This window comes from Lithobates pipiens, unplaced genomic scaffold, assembly GCF_037356315.1.
Source record: "Lithobates pipiens isolate NorthernLeopardFrog02 unplaced genomic scaffold, aLitPip1_a1.2 Scaffold_8, whole genome shotgun sequence".
Classification (NCBI taxonomy): domain Eukaryota; kingdom Metazoa; phylum Chordata; class Amphibia; order Anura; family Ranidae; genus Lithobates; species Lithobates pipiens.
This window is the reverse complement of record NW_027507903.1, coordinates 210,509,488-210,532,627: the sequence shown is the minus strand read 5'-3', so window position 1 is coordinate 210,532,627 and position 23,140 is coordinate 210,509,488. Positions and strand designations below refer to the sequence as shown.

At 40.2% G+C, this 23,140-nt stretch overlaps 1 protein-coding gene across 3 annotated transcripts in view; it reads right to left on the bottom strand.

The window, feature by feature from the left end:
* TFEC (transcription factor EC) overlaps positions 1-23,140 on the bottom strand; it is a 135,916-nt gene that overhangs the window by 33,160 nt on the left and 79,616 nt on the right. For 2 of the 3 annotated variants that reach the window (XM_077473283.1, XM_077473282.1), the window contains exons 4-6: positions 12,352-12,472; positions 3,845-3,901; positions 64-139 (exon numbers count right to left, since the gene is read on the bottom strand). In XM_077473283.1, coding sequence (XP_077329409.1) covers positions 64-139; positions 3,845-3,901; positions 12,352-12,472 — 254 coding nt within the window. The remainder of the gene's footprint in view (positions 1-63; positions 140-3,844; positions 3,902-12,351; positions 12,473-23,140) is intronic. The other variant, XM_077473284.1, reaches the window with a different exon arrangement.

The following is a 23,140-nucleotide window of genomic DNA, read 5'->3' as shown; positions in this document are numbered from 1 at the left end:
GTTATAAGTTAAAACATTTATCTTCTATTTTCTGCAGCTGCAGACACAGTTTTATATACTCACGGATCATTTGACTTTGGGATCAGTGTTCCAAGTTCCTTAATCCTGTAGTTAATGTTATAGCGTCGCCGTCGTTCAACTGTTGAAACAATACATTTTAATGATGGTTTGTTAGTCAATATTAGTACACTGAATATAATTTTTTATCTATCTATCTATGGATAGGGAATGCGTCCGGTTCAGCTGGAGCCAGCTGAATTTTGATCCGTGCATAGCCCTCTCTGACAGAAGCTGATCGTTAGATCAGTTTCTGTTGAATAGAGTTGTGCAAACGATTCGGGCCGAGTTTGGCCCAAACGTCACCTGTTTTCCAGTTCAGCAAACACCCAATTTGTGGGGCGCTCAGAGGGATGTTGACCCATCGAGCACCCCATAATTCGCTGTATGTTTCACAGTGCATTCTTGGGCCCTAAATGGATGAAGCAATGCACCTGACCGCTGCTCAGATGCAAGGCTTTGGCCATTCAGGACACAGAGCATTGTCAGAACCCTGATTGGGCTAAGTCATGATGACTTTGCCCAATCATACTCAGTGCTCACAGTCCCACCCCACACTATAAAAGGTTCCTTCCCAAAGGAAACTTTTCAGTGGGATGTTGGAGTGGCGCTAGATAGAGTGGGGCTCAGTTTGCTACTAGCAGGTTAGTTTGTTAATTTATTGTCACTTTGAGCATAGAGTGTTAGTGTAGTATAGTGTGTTAGTATAGTGTGAGTCTAGTGTGTCAGTATAGTGTGAGTATAGTGTAGTGTATCCGTATAGTGTAAGCATAGTGTGAGTATGGTGTGTGAGTATAGTGTAGTGTGTAAGTATAGTGTGAGTATAGTATAGTGTGAGTATAGTGTGTCAGTATAGTGTCAGTGTAGTGTGATAGTGTAGTGCAGTGTTTAACACATTACATAACATTTTGTGCTGTATGCAGTGTTATATACTCATTTTTATTTGGTTGCTTCATTTTTTTCTTTGTCCCCTGCCTGCCCCCCTTTTTTTTTAATTGTCAGCCTCAGTTTCTGACTGTGGTGCTGGTGTTCCCCCTTTCTTTTTTGTATTTTTTACATTTGAGTTTTAACATTTCTGTCAGTGGCTGCCCTCAATTTTGAGTGCACCAAACACCACTTTTCATTCAATAGAGTGCATCCAATCACACATTTCCCAGTTTCTATTAAATTTGGGTAATAAGCCCCTCATCATGTCTGGGAGGCCAACAAGGAGAGGTAGATGTTCCCATGGCACTATGAGCATGCCAGCAGTGTCTGTGTCTACAGGCAAAAGTGGATGTGGTCTGTCCTCAGGCAGGGCACGTTTGTCTCTGTTTAGTGATGTTGCCCATGCTTCCGAGCCACAGCATGCAAAGGAGGTGGTGGACTGGCTTACTAAACCATCCCATTCCTCCTCATCCTCTATGACCCAAGCTGAGACTAGTGTGCAGTCCACCACAGCTGCCAAAGTGGCTTATTCTGCATCCTTATCCACATCTATTCCTGCCATAGCCCCAGCATCATGCATGGAGGAGTCAGCTGAATTATTTGAACATAGTGTCAGTCACTTGCTTCTTGAGGATGACATTATTTGAGTCTGATGTTGGTTCTGAGGTAGTTGAAGGGAGTAACATGAGCCTACAGAGAGGGGAGAACACTGATAAACAACAAATTGGCAGTCGTGTTCCCCCAGCCACAACGTATTGCCAAGTTGGCTTTAGTGATAAGGATGGAGGGGATGATGATGATGAGGTCACTGACTTGGCTAGAGCAGAGAAGGAAAGTGAGGGGGAGGCATAACCCTAACAAGGCAGGATGTCCTCCAGAGGCAAAGGAGGGACTCTCTTCAAATAAAAGATAAAGGTCTGGAATGGATTTTGAGGGGAACCCACATTGTTGTTTTTTTGGGTGGCACAAATTCTGAGATTTATCAGGTAACATGCCCTGAAGAAAGCACATTAGGACAGATCCCCCCAAAATCTATACCAGACCTTGATTGATAGGAGCCTGGTATGAATTTTTAAGAGAAATCCTAGAGGTGCACCATTCAAGTGCAAGTTGAAGGCACCCCCAGGAATGTTATTTAAAGGAATTGTGTACGCAGGTTTCTGTTACATCAGAGGGGGGCCGGGTCACCCGCACATCACTGGGGAAGCCCGGGTTTCCCCTTGCGGGGTGACGTGACGGGTGGCCCCATCCTCAGCTAAGAGACCTATCAGGCTGCCGGAATACCCGCGGTTTCTCCGGTGGAGACAGGATGCGCTGCGCTGGACATCACCATTGGACCCTGGAGTGGAGAGTTCATCCATTGCTGGACCCTGGGGAGATGATCACCCATAGGGTGATAAAGGGTCTGGTATGGATTTTTGGGGGGAACTCCAAGCCATATTTTTTTTTTATTTGGCATGGAGTTCCCCCTAAAATCCATACCAGACCCTTCAGGTCTGGTATGGATATTTGGGGGAACCCCACATAATTTTTTTTTATTTAACGCAGGATTCCCCTTAATATCCATTCCAAACCTGAAGGGCCTGGCAATTGAATTTGGGGGGACCCCACGCATTTTTATTTTTTTATCAATCACTTTCAATTACTGTTCTCTGTATTACCGGGAGCCAACAATTCATTATAGCCACGAGTGCTTTTAAATTACTTTTTGCAGGGACAGTTCTAAGCACAGGACACAAGCACTACTTTACAGGCATACTATACATACCCCTTAGGTATGAAATTTAAAGGAATATCTCACTTTTAATGTTTCACTTTAAGCATTATTAAAATCACTGCTTTTAAACGGCTAAAAATGGCCGTTTAAAAAATAAAATAAAATTGCATTGATACATGTCCCCTGGGGCAGGACCCAGGTCCCCAAACACTTTTTATGACAATAACTTGCATATAAGCCTTTAAAATTAGCACTTTAGATTTTTCATGTTCGAGTCCCATAGACTTTAACAGTGTTTGGATGTTCAATCAAATTCATTGCCTGTTCACATGTTCTGATGCGAACTGAACTGGGGGGTGTTCGGCTCATCCCTAAGTATTAATATTACCATAGCACACATTCATGTAATGGGCTAAGAAGTAAATGTGTTCTACAGCAACAGCCCTCTGGAAACTGGTAATATTACAGATCAGCATACTTATTTGCCAGAAGGAAATTCAAGTAAAACCTCCAAAAGTTTTTACTCAAAGTGCAATGTTTGAAGGCCACATAGGACCACTTCGTCAGGCATGTGATCCTTGAATAAAAACTTTTGGATGTTTTTTGAAGATCCCTGGTGTTCTGCCAAATATGTACATTGATTTGTTCAAGTATATCACCCTTAGCCTGGTGGTTCATGCACTATTTTTAAAACACAAACCACATAGTAACCAAATTTATTCCATAATACAGATGCCAGATTAACCCCTTATTTCAGTAAATTCTACATTTTATAAGAAAGATATGGTGAACAGAGTCAGGTAATTTACCACAGGGTTTATGACTGATATCTGTTTCTGACATTTGTCTGTGTCACCATAGAAGCTGGTCCTTTCTATCTCTGCCACTCATTTGCTGCAATCTAGCTGAAATTCTCTTGTCAGATGACATTAACTATTCCTTATGACAAATTCTGTTGACCTTTTTTAAAAGCCCAAAGGCCAGATAAAAGATTTGATAGTTTCAAGTCATAAACATATTTCTGTTTAACTATAAGCAGTTTGAATATTAATGCATAATCATTATATTTTCAGATGAGCTATCAACAAGTTATGATTGTCACTGAATTATTCCTGCAATTGGAGATAGACATACAATACTTACTAAGATTATGATTGTCTTTTTTCTGCCTCTCTTTGGCCATTGCTCTTGTATCTGTATCTAACAAAAATGTCAGCATTAATACAGGAAGCTAAAGCATGTGAAAAAAAAAGACACAATGTGATTGGTATATCAAATATTATCTCAGATTTTGTTTAACAGTGGTTCTCCAAATGTATTTGACCAAACAGTCATAACTGAGTTTAGTATAAGGTAAATTGTATTTGCCACTCTTGGTTTCTGAGCTTTCCTCTTTTTGAATAAGGTTGCTAATTTGTCAAGGCAGCTGTGCCTGGCCAAAAAATGATATATATTTTTTTTCTTTTTTTTATTACATCCATTTCCCAGGTAATCTTATTGAAGAGAAATAAGGAATGATTTGCTGAATAGAAAAATATGGGAAAACCTTTTCTTTGTGCAATCTAAAATCAATTTGGTGTACAAGGCAAGTAAAGCTGCTGGTTTACTCCTGGCTTTGCCAAGCTTCCTCCCTTCACATTACAGTAATGGACCTGCCAACAAGCAAGTGTTACAGCAGCATTTCAGAATGTCATACATTGCAGAGACTTTTCATTTGCCACCTGCAGAAGAAATAAAGAAATATGACATTCAAGAGTCCCGTTGAAATTGTAAAGCAAGCAACGAGTGGCTAGGAGTGCTACTTTAAGTAAATTCTGATAATATTGAAGACAATCCTGTAATGACTGGTTGAGAGAAATAAAATATCTTTGTTTTTGAAAAAAGGGTTAAAGAGGAGCTCCACCTTAAAAAAAATAAAAAAGCCAGCAGCTACAAACAATGCAGCTGCTGACTTTTAATAAATGGACACTTACCTGTCCAGGGTGCCACTCATCTCTTGGTTGCCCCCGCTGCCATCCTCTGTGAGGGAATCAGGAAGTGAAGCTTTGCGGCTTCACTGCCCGGTTCCCTACTGCGCATGTGTGAGTCGCGCCGTGTGTCTTCACTGGTCCCCATTGTGTTCTGGGAACTGCACGTTTCCCGTAACACAACGGGGGGACAGGAAGTGATGTATCTGTGGATATTCTGCAGCTATCTATGCCCAGAAGTGGGTGCAGATACCTGTGTTATACGGGTATCTGCACCCTCCTCCCCCGAAAGGTGCCAATTGTGGCACCAGAGAGGGGGAGAAATCCGATGAGTGGAAGTTCCACTTTAGGGTGGAGCTCCGCTTTAAGCTAGCCATACATGGGTCAGTTCAATGTGTCCATGGGAATCCTCCCCACTGTGTCATTGTATTCTGATGGCAGGGAGATGCCTATTGCCTGTGGTGCTGATTGAGTAAAAATATACAGACAGGGTGGTTGAACAGAAGTCGATCAGTAGATTCAGCTGATCCTCATTGAACCAGACAAAAATCCATGTATGACCAGCTTTAGAATCAAGGTGGCATTAAAACTGAATATGACACAATGGGGGTTATTTACGAAAGACAAATCCACTTTGCACTACAAGTGCACTGAAAGTGCAGTCGCTGTAGATCTGAGGGGTAGATCTGAAATGAAGGGAAGCTTTGCTGATTTTATCATCCAATCATGTGCAAGCTAAAATGTTGCTTTTTATTTTCCTTGCACGTCCCCCCTCAGATTTACAGCGACTCCATTTCCAAGAGCACTTGCAGTGCACTTGTAGTGCAAAGTGGATTTAGTAAAGAACCCCCTGATGGTTCAGTATGAATAGCCCATTTATAAGGCAAACATATGCACAAAATAAGACTATAGTACTGGTTTGCTTTTTTCTTCTTCATTCCTTAAAAAGCAGCCCTAAAATAACAAAAACTTCTCTTGGTTAACATTTCTATTTAATCTAAATGCAAAAACTATTGGATGTGGGGAAAATTTGCTTTTCTTGGGACATAGCCAGATTTATAGTTTGTTTCCTTACAAAAAGTGTATTTAACCATCTGGCCATAGCTCTGGCTTCTTGCATTCCCTAGTTCAATTCTAATCAGATTTCGTACATATTTTTTACTGAAGGAACTCGTGTTTCAATTCCATGACATTAATAAACAGTAAAGGGTTTTAGAATGCTGAGTACTAATTGAATGTAACTTTTCAAGCTGTTAATCCGCTAATATAGATACTTATTGAATGGATTTTTAGTAAGCTCTAAAAAGCCATTTGTTCTATCATGAAACGCATTTAATAGGAGATAATTAATTTATGCAGTTGATCTGAAGCCAACATTTGAAAGAATCTTGTGTTTCCCAAAATAATTTGATTTGAAAAATGCATGATGTTCATAATGAGCACAAGGGAGCTATTGTTCATAAGTTTCTAAACTAAGAGCACAGAGTAAACATGCTTGTTGATCTTTGATCTGCCTTTACTAAAATAGCTAGCTTGAAAATTACATGAGCAGCTGTAATTTTGTAGATTATTAGTATCATTCATGAGCAAAAAGCACTATTTTGATTGTGCTGTATAGTGATAGACAGATCTGCTCGGGTTCAATTCCACAATTGTTTGTTGAATTTTGGTGAACCCAAACATAGAGCTGGATATTTTTAGGGCTATAAGGCAAACTACCAAAAAAAATAAATGCATAGGATACTTGCAACTGCCATAGGGGGCATGTACTAAAGCAAAAAAAAGAGAATTATATACATTTTTCTATACAGTGTTGAGACAGTATTTTCATGTGGCTTGGATGGCAACATACATATATAAAAATACGCAAACTCTTTAAATGACATTATTGGGGCTTGCCTTAAAGCTGTATGGAACACAATGGAGCAGTATAATTTTTATGAATAATTACAGGTACAGCATACACTAGCAAGGCATATTTGACTGTGGAATAATTTTTTTTTACAATTATCTATCTTACATACAGCAACACTCCGATCTATCCCAAAAAGTTTTTTTAGGTAGCTTTAATGGCAATACATGATTTTGTTCATGAAACTGTAATAGTATTATGACTATGGCTGATGAAAGGGACAGAAAAAAGGATTTGCATGAACCTACTCACTTACCCATAGGCATGGACTGAGTTCCTTGTTATGGAGTTTTGTGCTGTTATAAGAAGGTGATGCTGTATAATGCTGTGTTCTGAGTAGTATAAAGGTGGGCTTTTTGGTTCCTTTTTTACCAATTCATCCTGACTTTATTGGCTGTACTGTAGTTCACAGTTGCTATCCTTGTTCTCACTGATGCAAAACCATCCTGCCGTTAACCAATTTCTATCTCTCAAGAAATTGCATACTATGTAGCAGTGTAAAATTGGTCAGCAGCAGGGATATTTTAAGGAGAAAAAGAACAAAGGCCGGGGCTTTACTATAGGATTTACAATACTGCAAAGGATACAGTAGTGTGAACTTGGCCAGTAGCAAGATAGTTTTAATCAGAGATAATAGGCCAAAAGGTACAATAGGCAAGGAAATGTTTCCTTAACTTAGTGAATGAATTGAAGCTCTGCTGACTTCCACTACCCAATCATGAACAAGCAAAAATAAATGTTTTTGTTGTGTTTGGACAAGATTTGCAAATTGAATTTTCATCACTTCACTAAAGCAGGCTATACACGGTTCAAATCTTGGCTGGTTAAGCAGGAACCGGCCAAGATTTGAATCATGTATGGACAGGCTGAATGTACCAAGTTGATCAATTGATCAACTTGGGTATAACCAGCCTGCCGGGTTTTACCTGTGATTATCGCTAGTGGCTGCTATAGTACAGTAACATATGAATTCCACACTAAGCACCCCAAACTTAACAAAAAGTCAACATCAAATATAAATATAAACATCCACAAAAGAAATGAAAACTCCAAAATACCATCCCCCTTTTTTTCTAAAGGGAAGGCTTGCAGAAAAAAGTTTGCTATGTAAAAAAATTGTCCACTGATCTCAAATCAACCTCAAAATGAAAAAAAAAACAAAAAAAAAACAACTGACCCAAAAATGTCCCTGTTCTACCTTCAGAAACGTTCAATTCACTGATATTATGACTGCTCTGTGCAGCACCCCATCCTTTCTTTTACACAGATAGCATATTGAACCTCCTATTCCTGTTGCCCATAGTTTAAAGGATTTGCAGGGCATTATTATTACTTATACAGCTCTGTAAATTTATGCAGAGCTTTACGTATTCATATTGTACACTCAAAGCAATCCCTGCCACAATCTAAGGTCTCTAACTCCCATTCAAGCATACACATACTATGGCCAATTTAGACAGGAACTAATTAGCCTACCAGCATGTCTTGGGTGGGAGGAAACCCATGCAGGCACAGGGAGAACATGCAAACTCCAGGCAGGTAGTGCCATGGCAGGTATTTGAACGGATGACCCGAGTGCTGCTAGGCAAAAGTGATAACCACTTAGCCACTGTTATGGGTTTAAAAAAATTTCTCCTGGGTGAATCTGCACAAACATTCACTAGGATCACGAATCCCACAGGATTCATCTTAAATGCATGGTACTGACCAACCTGAATCTGATCTCCTGTACTTTGCTGTTCATTAAAGGGAACTTGTCATAATATATCCATTTGCTGACCAGACATTTTTCTTTTTTTTTTTTGCTAAGAAATGACTTGGAACCCCCAAACATTATATATATTCTTTTTGCAGAGACCCTAGAGAATAAAATTGTGTCTTTTTTTATGTCACACGATTTTTGCACAGTGGTTTTTCAAAAGCAATAAAAAAAAAAAATATATACCCCAATTCTTTTGTATAATATGAAAGATGATACCTAATATATCATGCTTTAAATTTCTGCATGCTCGTGGAATTGCGCCAAACTACAGTACTTAAAAATCTCCATAGGTGATGCTTTAAAAATCTCTAAAGGTTACCAGTTTACATTTACAGGGGAGTTCTAGTGCTAGAATCACTAGCCTAGTCTCTAAATGCCAACCTACTCGTTCTCTTCGTTCCTCTCAAGACCTCCTGCTCTTTAGCTCCCTTGTCACCTACTCCCATGCTCCTCCAGGACTTTTCCAAAGCCTCTCCATTCCTATGGAATGCCCTACCCCAGTCTGTCTGCTTATCTCCTACTCTATTCACTTTTAGACGATACCCTAAAAAGCCTTCTCTTATGAGAAGCCTACCCTACCCACACCTAACAACAGTTTTTTTTCATCAGCTCAGCCCTCACAGTTATTACCTTTTGTTTCCACTTGACCCTCCCTTCTAGATTGTAAGCTCAAACGAGCAGGGCCCTCTGATCCCTCCTGTATTGATTTGTATTGTAAGTGTACTGTCTGCCCTCATGTTGTAAAGTGCTGCGCAAACTGTTGGCGCTATATAAATCTGTATTATAATAATAATATATAATGTGATTCTAGGCTATTGCTTGCATTTTATTTGAAATTAAAATGATGTCCGCCATTGTAGGAACCAATCATCTGTATTGATACAATTACAATAATGCTACAACCGCCATATTGTTTACATGAATGTATAAGTATTTACCAAGGGTTAGTGTTAAAGCTAAAATCTTGTTTCATCCACCAAATACAAATTACAACAGCCTAATTTGTCACAGGAGCACACCAGCTTTTCTACAAAACACTTGGATCTTAAACATAAACTCCAGCCAAATGGTATGCATCAGCCAAATCTTAAGCATAAATAGGAAGAAATAAAAAAGTAGGAAACCCCTAATTATCTCATGGAGAGTGCACACCACTGGAGTTTCCAGAAAATGACAGAGACAAGAAACTGACATATTCTACCTAACTTCACCTACACCTAACATTACTTTTGGGAGTATAGGATTTTAGCCTCCAATTTATTACAGTGCCAATATTACTAATCAAGGCCAAATCTACATCAGAGAGAATTCTGTTCATAAGTAATGTATGGTGACAACCCCTATTACTTGTTTATATCTATTCCCTCCTAGGTAGATTTACATTCTCTAGATTTCACCTTGATTAAGTGATGGTAAATCCAATATTTCACAATTGTCACATAACAGGTGAAGGGAAATCTTTCAATAGGAACATTAGTTCTGGTGATAACTGTTTAAGAGGGGAGAATTCCCCTCTAAGGCCGCGTACACACGGGCGGATTGTCTGCCCAACTTAGTCCGCTGAACCGTGTTTCAGCGGACAATCCGCTCGTGTGTGGGCTTCAGCGGACTTTTTCAGCGGACAGTCTGACGGACTTTGTCTTTCGGAATTTCCGTAATTTTGTCCGTCCAAACTTGGTTTTGTCCGTCCAAACTTGGTTTCAGCGGACAGTCCGCTCGTGTGTAGGCAAGTTGGACGGACTAAGTATGGCGCATGCTCAGAAAGGATTTACACGGCCGAAGGTTGCATTGCAGTGTATTGGACGTCATTTTTCTAGTCCCGTCGTACGTGCTGTACACGTCATCGCGCAAGTTTTCAGCGGACTGTCTGTTCATCGTGTGTGGTCAAGTCCGTTCATTCAAAAGTTGAACGGACTGTCTGTCGGATTGTCTGACGAACTTAGTTGGGCAGACAATCTGCCCGTGTGTACGCGGCCTAAGAAAACTTTATTTTGCATCTCTGAGACAAGAGGTGAAGAGAAATCTCACTAATGAGATACAGGCAGCAAAAATATAAACTAACAAGGGGTTATTTAACTTATATCTATCTATCTATCTATCTATCCAAAAATAAAAATAAAGTTTTGGCTATACTTACACTTTAAAGTATAACTAAATGCAAATTAGAACCCCTGTCAGGTTTTTATAGTTGTCTGTGTCCCCATTAGGGAGATTCACCCCTCTATTTGTCAAGTTTACCATTATCATCTAAAGTGAAAGAAAATCCACAAATGTGGGTAATCCCACAACAGTAACAAAGGGAAATCTTTGGCTATAGAAAGCAAAATTGTGTGTTTGTAAGGTTTGGCGGCCATTGGTTCAGTAGTGCTGTGATTGGGTCTGAGGTAATTGAAATGCCAAACGATGTTGAGGGGATTTGGAAGATGTCGGACAACATTTTTTTAACAACAGGGCATGTCCAACAGATAAGCATATAGGTGCCCAACTCTTTGTAACCCCTAGAACAGTCAGGAGAGTATTAGGTATTAGAACTAAATACCAGAGGGAGAGTACCTTATAGGAAGTTTCTAGGGCAGGCACATTCAGTGAGTATGATTTAGTTACATTCCAGATTTTTGACCAGTCTTCTGGCTCCAAGGTGACACCAAGGTCAGCTGACCAGTTATCTATGTAGAAAGGGATGTTTGGGAAGAGCTTGTTTAGTACATACTGATAAATAGCAAGCGGCTGGATTCCCAAATAAAGGGTTTGCTGTAGAAAGTATAGGAATTATGGGGATAATCCAGATATATTGACAAACCCTTCAAGGATATTGAAAAGATTTGGTATGGAGATATGGGGAAAAGAGAGAAAAAGTAAGATGTTGTCTGTGAAAAGACTGAGCTTGTCGTGGAGTCCAGCCACTTTGATACCCTTTATGTCAGGGTTAGACCTAATAAGTCATGTCAATGGCTCTATGGCCATGGGGCAGTAGTGGGCATCCCTGTCTTGTGCCCTTTTCTATTGGGAAGTACTTTAGTACAATTTGTACCCCAAGTATTTCAGTTAAGCCTTCCGGTGAGAATAAAGTGATGAGATCCACTTTGTGAAGTGAGGGCCAAATCTCCAGTGTTTCAATATATAGTGCAGATAGAGCCAGGAGACAGAGGCAAAAGCTTTCTTGATATTTAATGAAAGTAAATACACAGGGATACTGCATTTCTGAGCAACATGTATAAGTAGTGTTGCTTTTTGTATACTATCTCCCCTCTCATTGGGGTATAAACCCCACCTGATCCTTGTGGATGAGTCAGCCTGATACTGAGTTAAGATAGAATGCAAGAACTTTTCCAAGAGGTTTGACATGCAAATTCAAAAGGAAATCGGTCTATAATTTGACAAAGTTGGATCACATGTGATGTTGGATCACATTTGGTTTTTGAATCATGCTGATGATTGCCATGAAATATTTTAACAGGGCAGAGTTACTGGTATAAGTGTTTTTAGCAGTATTCAGTCTGATCGATTTGTTTGTGTACTTGAGTTTATGCAGTATAAGTATGAGGAGAGTATTCAGTTTATGTGCTTTGACATAGTTTTTGTGTTTGGATCTGCAGATTAGCTTTTCAGAAGACTCAGCAAATGAGATCTAGCTTGGTTCGTGCTTTGTTCAACGAACGTTTATTAGTTATCGTGTGGTGTGACTGAAGTTAATTTTTCATTTTCCATTATCCCCTTTAGTTAGCCATTGACATATTCACAAAGTGGTGTAAACTATTATTTATATTTAATTACCAATAATTGTATTAGTAGATGTACATAAAACTCTTTCACATATTTTCTGGTATAGTGCAAATAGTAATGATGGGGTGCAGAAAGCACTAATGCAAAGCACCATCAATATTTGAGATCCTTATAATAAGGTGATGAAACAATGGACTCTGATAGGTTGCCAAGATTTACTGGATTTTACAAATCACATTTTGCCATGTTGGATAAATCTGCTTTTGAGTCACTACAAATACTTTACCTGGTACTTCTCTCTTTACACCAACGCTGCCTGTGCAAGATGTATTGGACAGCACCATACTGGATCCTGAAATGTCTTGCTCAGTATTGTAAACATCCAAAATATTATTAGACAGGGAATGCTGAAAGAAAACAAAGAGAAAGAATGTAAAAGATGTTATGAGTAATTTCCACAGGAAATTAACAATGTGGTTATATCACCATTGTAAATTTTCTTCCAATGGTCATTGAATGCAATTTAGTGAGGGAAATACCAGGTAAGCAGATCTCAGTTATGAGCATTTGAGAGAAGAGTTTTCACAAACAGAAACGAAAATCTGAAATTCTATTTTAATCTTCCATTCTGAATAGGAATGAGCTTCGAGTTCGAGTCGAACTCATGTTCGACTCGAACATTGCCTGTTCGCCTGTTCAGCAAACAGTGAACAATTTGGGCTGTTTGTGGCAAATTCGAAAAGTCAGAACACGAGTGAGTGTTCTCTGTATTACGGGAGCCGACAATGGAAAGTGATTTTAAAAGACTTTTTTTCCTGCAGAAATGACACTTTGTGCAGGGACAGTTCTAAGCACGGGAAACATGCGCCCCTTCACAGGCATACTATAGACACCCCCCAGGTACGAAATGTAAAGGAATATTACACTTGTATTGTTTCACTTTAATCATTATTAAAATCACTGCTCCTGAAAAAACGGCCGTTTAAAAAAAAAAATTGATCCATGTCCCCTGGGGCAGGACCCAGGTCCCTAATCACTTTTTAGGACAGTAACTTGCATATTAGCCTTTAAAATGAGCACTTTAGATAGTGAACATTCGAGTCCCATAGACTTTAATAGGGGTTCTAAAGTTCACGCAAAGTTTAGGTCTGTTCGCAGGTTCTGGTGCGAACCGAACAGGGGGGTGTTCGGCTCATCCTTAATTCTGAATAGGAAATTCTGGTTTCTTGCTGAAAAATAATGCAACCTAGTGTGAGATTTCTTTCCTCGTCAGTTAAAAAAACAACTCTGTTGTTTGTTCTCAGCTAGATGCAATATTGCAAATATAACAAAAGTGTGGTTACACATATGCATAGCATATATTGTAGAGGGAGTGGATTGTTAAAAGGGAACCTGTAAAAAATGACCTCCCTTTTAAAGACTAATTAATTTTTTAGTTTTAATTAGACTTGGGAAGAGTATACATATATCTCCTCCTACATCCTGTTTCTGCGACAGTAGGAAAAAAAACAAGTTAAAGGATAGGTTCATCTTTTGCAGGTAAAACATTTTTTTTTCTAAGGAGCCTGCAGAGCATGGCACCTGTGATCAGCAGATTGCGGGTGCAATGCCACGCTCCTGCAGACTCTCAGCATAGCTGTCTGTTCGTATCTCGTACGGGCAGACAGTTACCACAGAGCAGGAAAGTCAATAGAGTACAAGAGCGCTCACAGTGCCCTCGCAATTCATTGAAAACAACAAGCCATCAGCTGCAATAGCATTCATTCACAGGAACTTGAGAATGAATGACACGACCATGTGGAGAGCAGCAGGGAGAGAATTGCAGATGCTGGAACATGTTATAATGTTTCACCCTAAAAACGGGTGGAACATGCAACATGTTCCAAAAGTAAATTTATCCTTTAAGTGGTTGTCACTAAGACACAGACAACAATAATACTACCAAAAGAGGTTTTAATCCTTCCTCACTCTGTAGTTTTCCTGTATCTTTTGGGGAGATTTCCCATTACTCATATACTGCCAACAAGGGGAAATCACTTAACAGGGAACACAGATGCCAATAAAACCCAATATAAGCTCTAACATTTCCCAGTCTGACCAAAGAAAAAAAAAAAACATTTTAGTTAAACTTTTAGAAGGTTTAAAGTGGGAGTAAACTCCCATGCATGATTTTTACCTATAGGTAAGCCTATAATAAAGCTTACCTATAAGTACTGTAAATATCTTTTAAACGCACCCCGGTTAGGAGCTATATACTAGTTGCTAAGTGTTGAATTATTGATATAAATTGCTTTGTACACCGGATACCATAAATGTGAGAACTGCTTGAGAAAGGAAAATGGAGGTCACAAACCTTAAAAATTTGCAGCAATTAAATAGGGGTCTGTCTCCACCTGTTAAGTAATAGTTGATTTTTTATACAATATATACAGTATTTATAAATGCCATACTACAGTGCCTTGAAAGAAGTATTCATACCGCTTGACATTTTTCACATTTTGTCATGTTACAACCAAAAATGTAAATTTATTTTATTGGGATTGTATGTGATAGACCAACACAAAGTGGCACATAATTGTGAAGTGGAAGGAAAATAAAAACTGGTTTTCCAATTTTTTTACAAATAAATATGTGAAAAGTGTGGCATGTATTTGTATTCAGCCCCCTGAGCCAATACATTGTAGAACCACCTTTCACTGCAATTACAGCTGCAAGTCTTTTTCTGAATATTTCTACCAGCTTTGTACATCTAGAGAGTGACATTTATACCCACTCTTCATTGCAAAATGGCTCAAGCTCTGTCAGATTGGATGGAGAGCGTTTGTGAACAGCAATTTTCAAGTATTGCCACAGATTCTCAATTGTATTTAGGTCTGGACCGTGACTGGGCCATTCTAACACATGAATATATTTTTATCTAAATCATTCTGTTGTAGCTCTGCTTTTAGGGTCGTTTTCCTGCTGGAAGGTGAACCTCTGCCCCAGACTCAAGTCTTTTGCAGACTCTAACAGGTTTTCTTCTAAGATTGTCCTGTATTTGGCTCCATCTATCTTCCCAACAACTCTGACCAACTTCCCTGTCCACGCTGAAGAAAAGCATTCCCACAACATGATGCTGTCACTTGTTTCACGGTGGGGATGGTGTGTTCAGGGTGATGTGCAGGTTCGTTTTCCGCCGCACATAGTTTTGCTTTTAGGCCAAAAAGTTACATTTTGGTCTCATCTGACCAGAGCACCTTCTTCCACATGTTTTCTGTGTCCCCTACATGGCTTCTAGGAAACTGCAAACTTCTTATGGCTTTCTTTCAACAATGGCTTTCTTCTTATAAGTGGCAGTTGTAGATTCAAGTAAAGTTTAACCATGTCATCCCCTTCTCTCTGATACATATGACCTCCAGCCTGTCTCTTCAGTGAAATGTATATTAATCTTTCAGCTCTCTCATCCTGCACATCTCCGTATTAACCCATTCCTCTCCATCATCCCACTGTATGTGACCTTTATATTAACCCTTTCATCTCCTATTTCTCTGTGTTTGACCTGTGTGCACTGTATCTAGTGTGGCATTACCAAACTCCATGTTTAACCCCCACCAAATGCCAACATGTTCCAAAAAGTGTTAGGTCACTTTTGGGTGTCTATTTTCCAAAAAGGGGTCATTTTGGGGTCTTCATATTGACTTGGTATTTTTATTTTAGTGAAACATTTTTTCAACATTATATGATAAAAAACCCAGTGGTTACTAAAACCACCAAAGACACCAAAAGAAAGCCCTATCTCTCTCAAAAATTATATAAAATTATTTTGGGTTCAGTGTTGCATGATGGAGTAATGATCAGTCAAACTACCACAGAACTGGAAACTAAAAAATGGCATCATAATAAAGGAGCATTGGAAGCTGTTACACAAGTGGTTAGGGGATATGATAAAAAGCCCAATACCAGGTCATTGGCTAAAGTATGGAAAAAGTACAATGATGGGCAATGTGCAGTATCTGAAGAATCATCCGAACATGAAAAATATATCTTATTGGTTATATCAATTTAGGCATTGTACTTTGCCCTTGTAAGCTCCTTATAAACAAAATAGCATAATCATTTTAAAAATACCAATAACCACAGTATGTAGTATAAGGGCATACATGATTGGGTACAGGTAAAATAATCCCTCACAGAGTTTTGGGAAATGAAAGAAGTTTGTAAAGGGACTGAAAAAGAACTCCAGCCAAACAGAATACACAGATGAAACACATTTGGGTATATGTTTACCTGCCAAATTATTTGCATTTCTGCCAATCCAATTCTGAGAATTACACAGCTCTGCCCCACTGCAAATTCCTCCCTGGCAGGGCAGAAGACCTAGTTTTTCCCCAGTTCAAGTCAGTAACACAAACAAGTTTTCTCTTCATTGTCACTTTGTGACTGGATAGTGAAAGGGAAAACAGCAAACAGGTGATCTCCCCTCGCTATTACTCTGCTGTCTCCTCTTTTTGACATGCTCCTTGCACTAAAGCAAACTAATCGGCTTCTTGTGTTGCTTATTCCTTTTCCAGCCTGAACTCTGTTGTATAGGGGATTGCTGTGTTAATTTGTAAATTTTATATGGGATATAAGATAAAGCAGGGAGGGGGGGGGGGGGTAATTCAAGATAAAGTGCAGTGAAATTGCACTTTACTTTTAAGAAGAGCAAGCACATTCATAGGTAGATTTATGGTTTACCCTTATTAACATATTAACAGTATTGCTATGCTGATCCACTGGCCTGAATGCTTTGAGTTACTAACAAGTATGTAGATCAGGAATTCTGATATCACTCAGAATATATATATATATATATATATATATATATATATATATATATATATATATATATATATATATATATATATATATATATATATATACACACTTTCATGATATATAGTTTATACTGTACTTATTCCAACTCTGTAATTCCGAAGTTAATGTATCCAGATCCAATCTTTCAACTTGCATTTTCAGAAGGCAGTGAGCAGTGAAAGACTCCATAATTCTTTCATGAGTCTTCCAAGGTTTAACCACTTCAGCCCCGGGAAAGAATTTACCCCCTTCCTGACCAGAGCACTTTTTGCGATTCGACGCTGCATCTCTTTAACTGACAATTGTGCGGTCGTGCAATATGGCTCCCAAACAAAATTAATGTCCTTTTTTTCCCTCAAATAGAGATTTCTTTTGGTGGTATTTGAGCACCTCTGCAGTTTTTATTTTTTGCTCTATAAACAAAAAAAAAGTGACAATTTTGAAAAAAACGCATTATTTTTTACATTTTGCTATTATAAATATCCCCCAAAAATATATAAAAAAACTTTTTTTTCCTCAGTTTAGGCCGATACGTATTCTTCTACATATTTTTGGTAAAAAAAATCACCATAAGCATTTATTGATTGGTTTGCGCAAAAGTTATAGCGTTTACAAAATAGGGGATAGTTTTATGGCATGTTTATTAATTTTATTCTTTTTTTTTTTTTACTAGTAATGGCGGCGATCAGTGATTTTTATCATGAATGCAACATTATGGCGGATACATCCAACATTTTTGACACATTTTTGGGACCATTGTCATTTATACAGCAATCAGTACTAGACAAATGCACTGATTCCTGTGTAAATGACACTGGCAGTGAAGGGGTTAACCAATAGGGGGCAGTGTAGGGGTTAAGTGTGCCCTGGGGAGTGTTTCTAACTGTGGGGGGCGTGGCTACATGTGACACATTATTGATCTCTGCTTCCGATCACAGGGAGCAGAGATCAGTGGCACTGTCACTAGGCAGAATGGGGAGATGCTTATTTACATTAGCATCTCCCCGTTCTTCCTCTCCGTGAGGAGTCCGTGGGAACCGCAACCTGACTCACGGAGCTTACCGCGGATGCGCCCGCTGGTCGCCTGTTAAAGGGCCATGTACAGGTAAGTTAGTTTGCCTGTACGAGCCCTTCTGCTGACGTATAATGGCATGAGGCGATCGGCAAGAGGTTAAAGTGGTACTAAAGAAAAAACAATTATGATGTACTGCATATGATGCAGTCTGCCACTAGCATTAATCACTTCCTGACCCACGCATGCCGATGTACGTCGGCAGAATGGCACGGGCAGGCATATTGACGTACAGGTACGTCCAATCTTAAATGCCGCCCTGCCATCGCGAATGCGCCGCCGGTGGCGCGCTCGCATGCTGGTCGGGACCTCGTGAGTCACTGGTCCCGTGGACTCGATTGCCGCAGGCATACCCGCGATCGTCTCACGGGGCGGCTGAACTGGGAGATGCTGTTGTAATATGAAGTCCATCAAAATGTATTAGTCTATCTAAAGCCTGGTACACATGGGCCAATATCGGGTGGTTCAACAGAAACCGCCCGACATTCGGCCACTGTGTACACCACCCTGTTTGAAAGAAGTCACCCGAATGGATGGCTTCTGTTGACCAGGCATGCTGGAAAACCAACAACTGATCGGCATCTGATCAGCACAGGCAGCCAATGGCTGTGAGCGCTGACTGTTGTGTTCTGGTGCGGGGCACAGTCCCCCAGTCAAAACACAATAGCTCAGCAGGAATATCGATGTACTAACATTGAATAGTTAGTACAGCAAGCTCCTCCCGCTCCTCCCACTTGGACTACAATAGTTAGAGAATGACAGCTCTGAAACTGGAAGTAAAGAAATCCTCATCACTTCTGGGTTCATTGTAGAGGGGATTGTGGAATGGATGTTCCTAAATATCCTCTGTATCTGATTATTACTGACAGTTTGCTGTGGTCCTGGACTCCCTGAAGGAATGATTGAGCCCAGGAACCACTGCAGGCAGTGCCAATGGTAAGCAAGCCCTTCCCACTACAGTAAAATTGATTGTTACTTTTTTCATATGATTGTACAAATCTATAAATTAATACTTGCCTATAGTCAGTGTGTACAGAACATTCCTATCAACCTGTGGATCACAGGTTGATGGGAATGTTCTGTAAACAGTAATTATAGGCAATTATTAATTATAGAGTTGTACAGTTATGTGAAAAAGTAACTACACCCCTTAGAAACTGTTGGCTTTTTCAACTTATTTGGAAATGCGGACGTTAGATGTATTTTTGTAGAATAAATGATTGGTAGGTGAATTGGCTCCTATCTAATTTGGCCCTAGTTTATGTAAGTATGAATGTGAGTTAGGGACCTTAGATTGTAAGCTCTTTGAGGGCAGGAACTGATGTGAATGTGCAATATATATATGTGTAAAGTGCTGCGTGAATTGACAGCACTATATAAGAAACTGTAATAAATAAATCAATTGAAAAGGTCAGTTTTGCCTGTGTTCAATAATATTACCACTATCTGTAGGCATTATTTAAATCATGATCCAAAGTTGGTCATACGCAAAGGTATGATTGGCAGATAAACCAGGTGAAATCTGGTCAGTGGGCAGCCTTGTCACCTGCCTTTTTTTACCCCACCATGCCTCAACTGAAAATTTGAAGGAGGTGGGCAGAAAATTGTCATCCAAACAGAGCATGCATCCAATTGATTGAAGGCACTGTTTGCGTATTTAACCTGCTGATGGGGCCGGCTGTCACAATACAAAAGCTGCAGAGGTTCTGGTTTAGTGACAATATTTTAGGAAGAGATGTCCCTCACATTGTGGAGATTTTCTTTTCACTTTCTGTTGTAGCTCTAGAACAGGAACTGAATGGAGATCTCCTCAATCGGATAAAGACAGCCAAAAAAAAGGCTGACAGGGGTTTTCACTATTGTCTAATGTTAACCCTTTCATGACTAAGCCTATTTTTGGAATTTGGTGTTTACAAGTTAAAATCCATATTTTCTACTAGAAAATTACTTGGAACCCCCAAACATTATATATATTTTTTTAACAGAGACTCTAGAGAATAAAACGGCGATTGTTGCAATATTTTATGTCACACGGTATTTGCGCAGCGGTGTTTTAAATGCAACTTTTTGGGAAAAGGTACACTTTCATGAATTAAAAAAAAAAAAAAAAAACAGTAAAATTATCCCATTTTTTTGTATAATGTGAAAGATAATGTTATGCTGAGTAAATAGATACCAAACATGTCACACTTTATAATTGCACGCACTTGTGGATTGACGACAAAGTACGGTACCTAAAAATCTCAATAGGCGACACTTTAAACATTTTTTACGGTTACCAGGTTAGCGTTACAGAGGAGGTCTAGTGCTAGAATTATTGCTCTCGCTCTGACGATCGCGGCGATACCTCACATGTGTGATTTGAACACCGTTTACATACGCGGGCGCGACTTCCGTATGCGTTTTCTTTGCTTTGCGAGTTCGCGGGGACGGCGGGCGCTTTAAAAACATTTTTTTATTTTTTTATTTATTTTATTTATTTTAAAATTACTAAATTGTTTAAAATAAAAAAAAAAATTTTGATCACTTTTATTGCTGTCACAAGGAATGTAAACATCCCTTGTGACAGTAATAGGTGGTGACAGGTACTCTTTATGGAGGGATCGGGGGTCTAAAAGACCCCCCACCCCTCCTTTACACTTCAGTGTATTCAGATCGCCGAAAACGGCGATTCTGAATACCGGATATTTTTTTTAAACCGGCGCCATTGGCAGCCGAGTAAACGGGAAGTGACGTCATGACGTCGCTTCCGTGTTTACTATGAGGAGACTGGAACGAAGCCGATTACGGCTTCGTTCCAGTTCCTCCCCAGCGGCCGGAGGCATCGCAGCAAGAATCGGTGCTCCCGATCGAGCGGGAGCACCGGTAACAGCGGCGGGAGGCGGCGGGAGGGGGGGACGTCCCCTCCCGCTCCTCCGGCATAACAGCCGAGCGGCTTTTAGCCGCATCGGTTGTTATGGCTGGAAAGCCAATCGCCCACTGAACAAAACGGTACTGGGATGATGCCTGCAGGTGCGGGCATCATCCCGGTATACCCCCCGCAAGCCGAGTACACAGATCTGCGTACGCTTGGCGGGAAAGGGTTAAACTAAAAGAAAGGTTTTGGCTTTAGACATACTTCATACTTTTTGATTCAAATGTTTACTTGATAAGCTGTCAGTCCATGACAGTGTTGTAAAAAATGGTCTTAACAAGATTTAAGAAGAAAAACCTGTGCAATACGTATGTTTGTTTACAACCAACAATGAAGAAGCTTGCCCAGTACACTATGAGGGTTATTTACTAAAGGAAAATCCACTTTGCACTACAAGTGCAAACTACAAGTACAAAGTGCACTTGAAATTGCACTGAAAGTGCACTTGAAAGTAAAGTTGCTGTAGATCCGAGGGGGACATGCAAGGAAAAAAAAACAGCATTTTAGCTTGCACATGATTGGATGATAAAATCAGCAGAGCTTGCACTCATTTCAGATCTACCTCTTAGATTTACAGTGACTGAACTTCCAAGTGCACTTTCAGTGCAATTTCAAGTGCACTTGCAGTGCAAAGTGGATTTGCCTTTCGTAAATAACCCCCTATGTTTAAAAAAAAATAATAATAAAAACTATATATTTGCAAATTTTCTGGAACCCATTGTCTCTCAAGTTTAAAAAGTTTTTCTTGTAAATACATGATTTTAATTAGAAAATGTGTAGATTTAGGTCAGTAGACTGCATTCCATTTTATTTATTTATTTATTCTGTAACTATTATTAGGATATAATTATTTTTTATAAACAATAATAAAAAAAAATGTTTGATTCAAAATATTAGAATACTAGCATATCTACAATGTTTTTCAAAAATCAAAAAAAAAAAAAAAATGGATCAGCGATCAATATGCTTCATACATACCTATAATCTGTTCCATGTACATCCATTAAAATCTGTGCAGCAGTTGCTGAGCAGAATTAGTAGATAGATCCCACCACCCCCACTGGGTGAAGGGCCCCTGACAAAGTCACATCGAAGAAATGCATAGGGTGGAGCTTTGGGTGACATCACAATGCCACCAATGGCATCTCTGTACGGGGATTCCAGAACACAAGGTAGTAGAGGATGTAGCAGTGTTGCAGCCACAGGACTGGTGAGCGGCCTTGGGTGCACTAGATAACAGTGTATAGACGCACTGCATAAGGTCATATGTATTTAAAGGTTATACTGGAATTTAACCAGCTGATTGCTTAGATACAGAGTTTTTAATAAATGATAGGTTACTTGCTGACAGTGAACACTATATAAGCAAAAATTAGATTAACCACTTGGGTACCGCGCTATTGCCGAATGACGGCATTAGCGCGGACCTAGATTGCCGGGACTACGTCTATTGACGTCGTCCCGGTTACGAGCGGCCTGCGCGCCCCCTGAGGGGCGCGCGCGGCGCGCTCTGTGATCGGCGAGTCCGTGAGACTCGCCTGATCACCGATCCGTGTAAGGGGTCGATCCCGACCCCTTATCACGTGATCAGCTGTCAGCCAATGACAGCTGATCATGTGATAAAACGGAGCCGGTAATCGGCTAGTATTCCTCCTCGCGCTGACAGCGCGAGGAGAAAAAAAAAAGCCGATCGCCGGCGGCCGTGTTCGGGACATCAGTCCCGATCACGGCCAGCAATTCAAGCGGACACCTGCCCCCTGCCAGTGCCCACCTGCCACCCGCAGTGCCATCCTGAAATAAAGTAAGTGCCCCCCTGGCAGTGCCACCCAGCAGTGCCCATAGTGCCCACAGTGCCACCCAGCAGTGCCCACAGTGCCACCCAGCAGTGCCCACAGTGCCACCCACAGTGCCACCCAGCAGTGCCACCCACAGTGCCACCCAAAATCTGCCTCAAAGGTGCTGCACCCCAGTGCCGCCCATCAGTGCCCAGCAGTGCCGCCCATCAGTGCCCAGCAGTGCCGCCCATCAGTGCCCAGCAGTGCCACCTATCAGAGCCACCTATCAGTGCCACCTATCAGTGCCCATCAGTCCCATCTATCTGTGGTACCTATCAGTGCCCATCCGTGCCACCCAGCCGTGCCACTTATCCATGCCACCCATCCGTGCCATCTTATCTGTGCCCATCTTTGCCCATCAGTGCCGCCTTATCTGTGCCCATCGGTGCCGCCTTATCTGTGCCTATTAGTGCTGCCT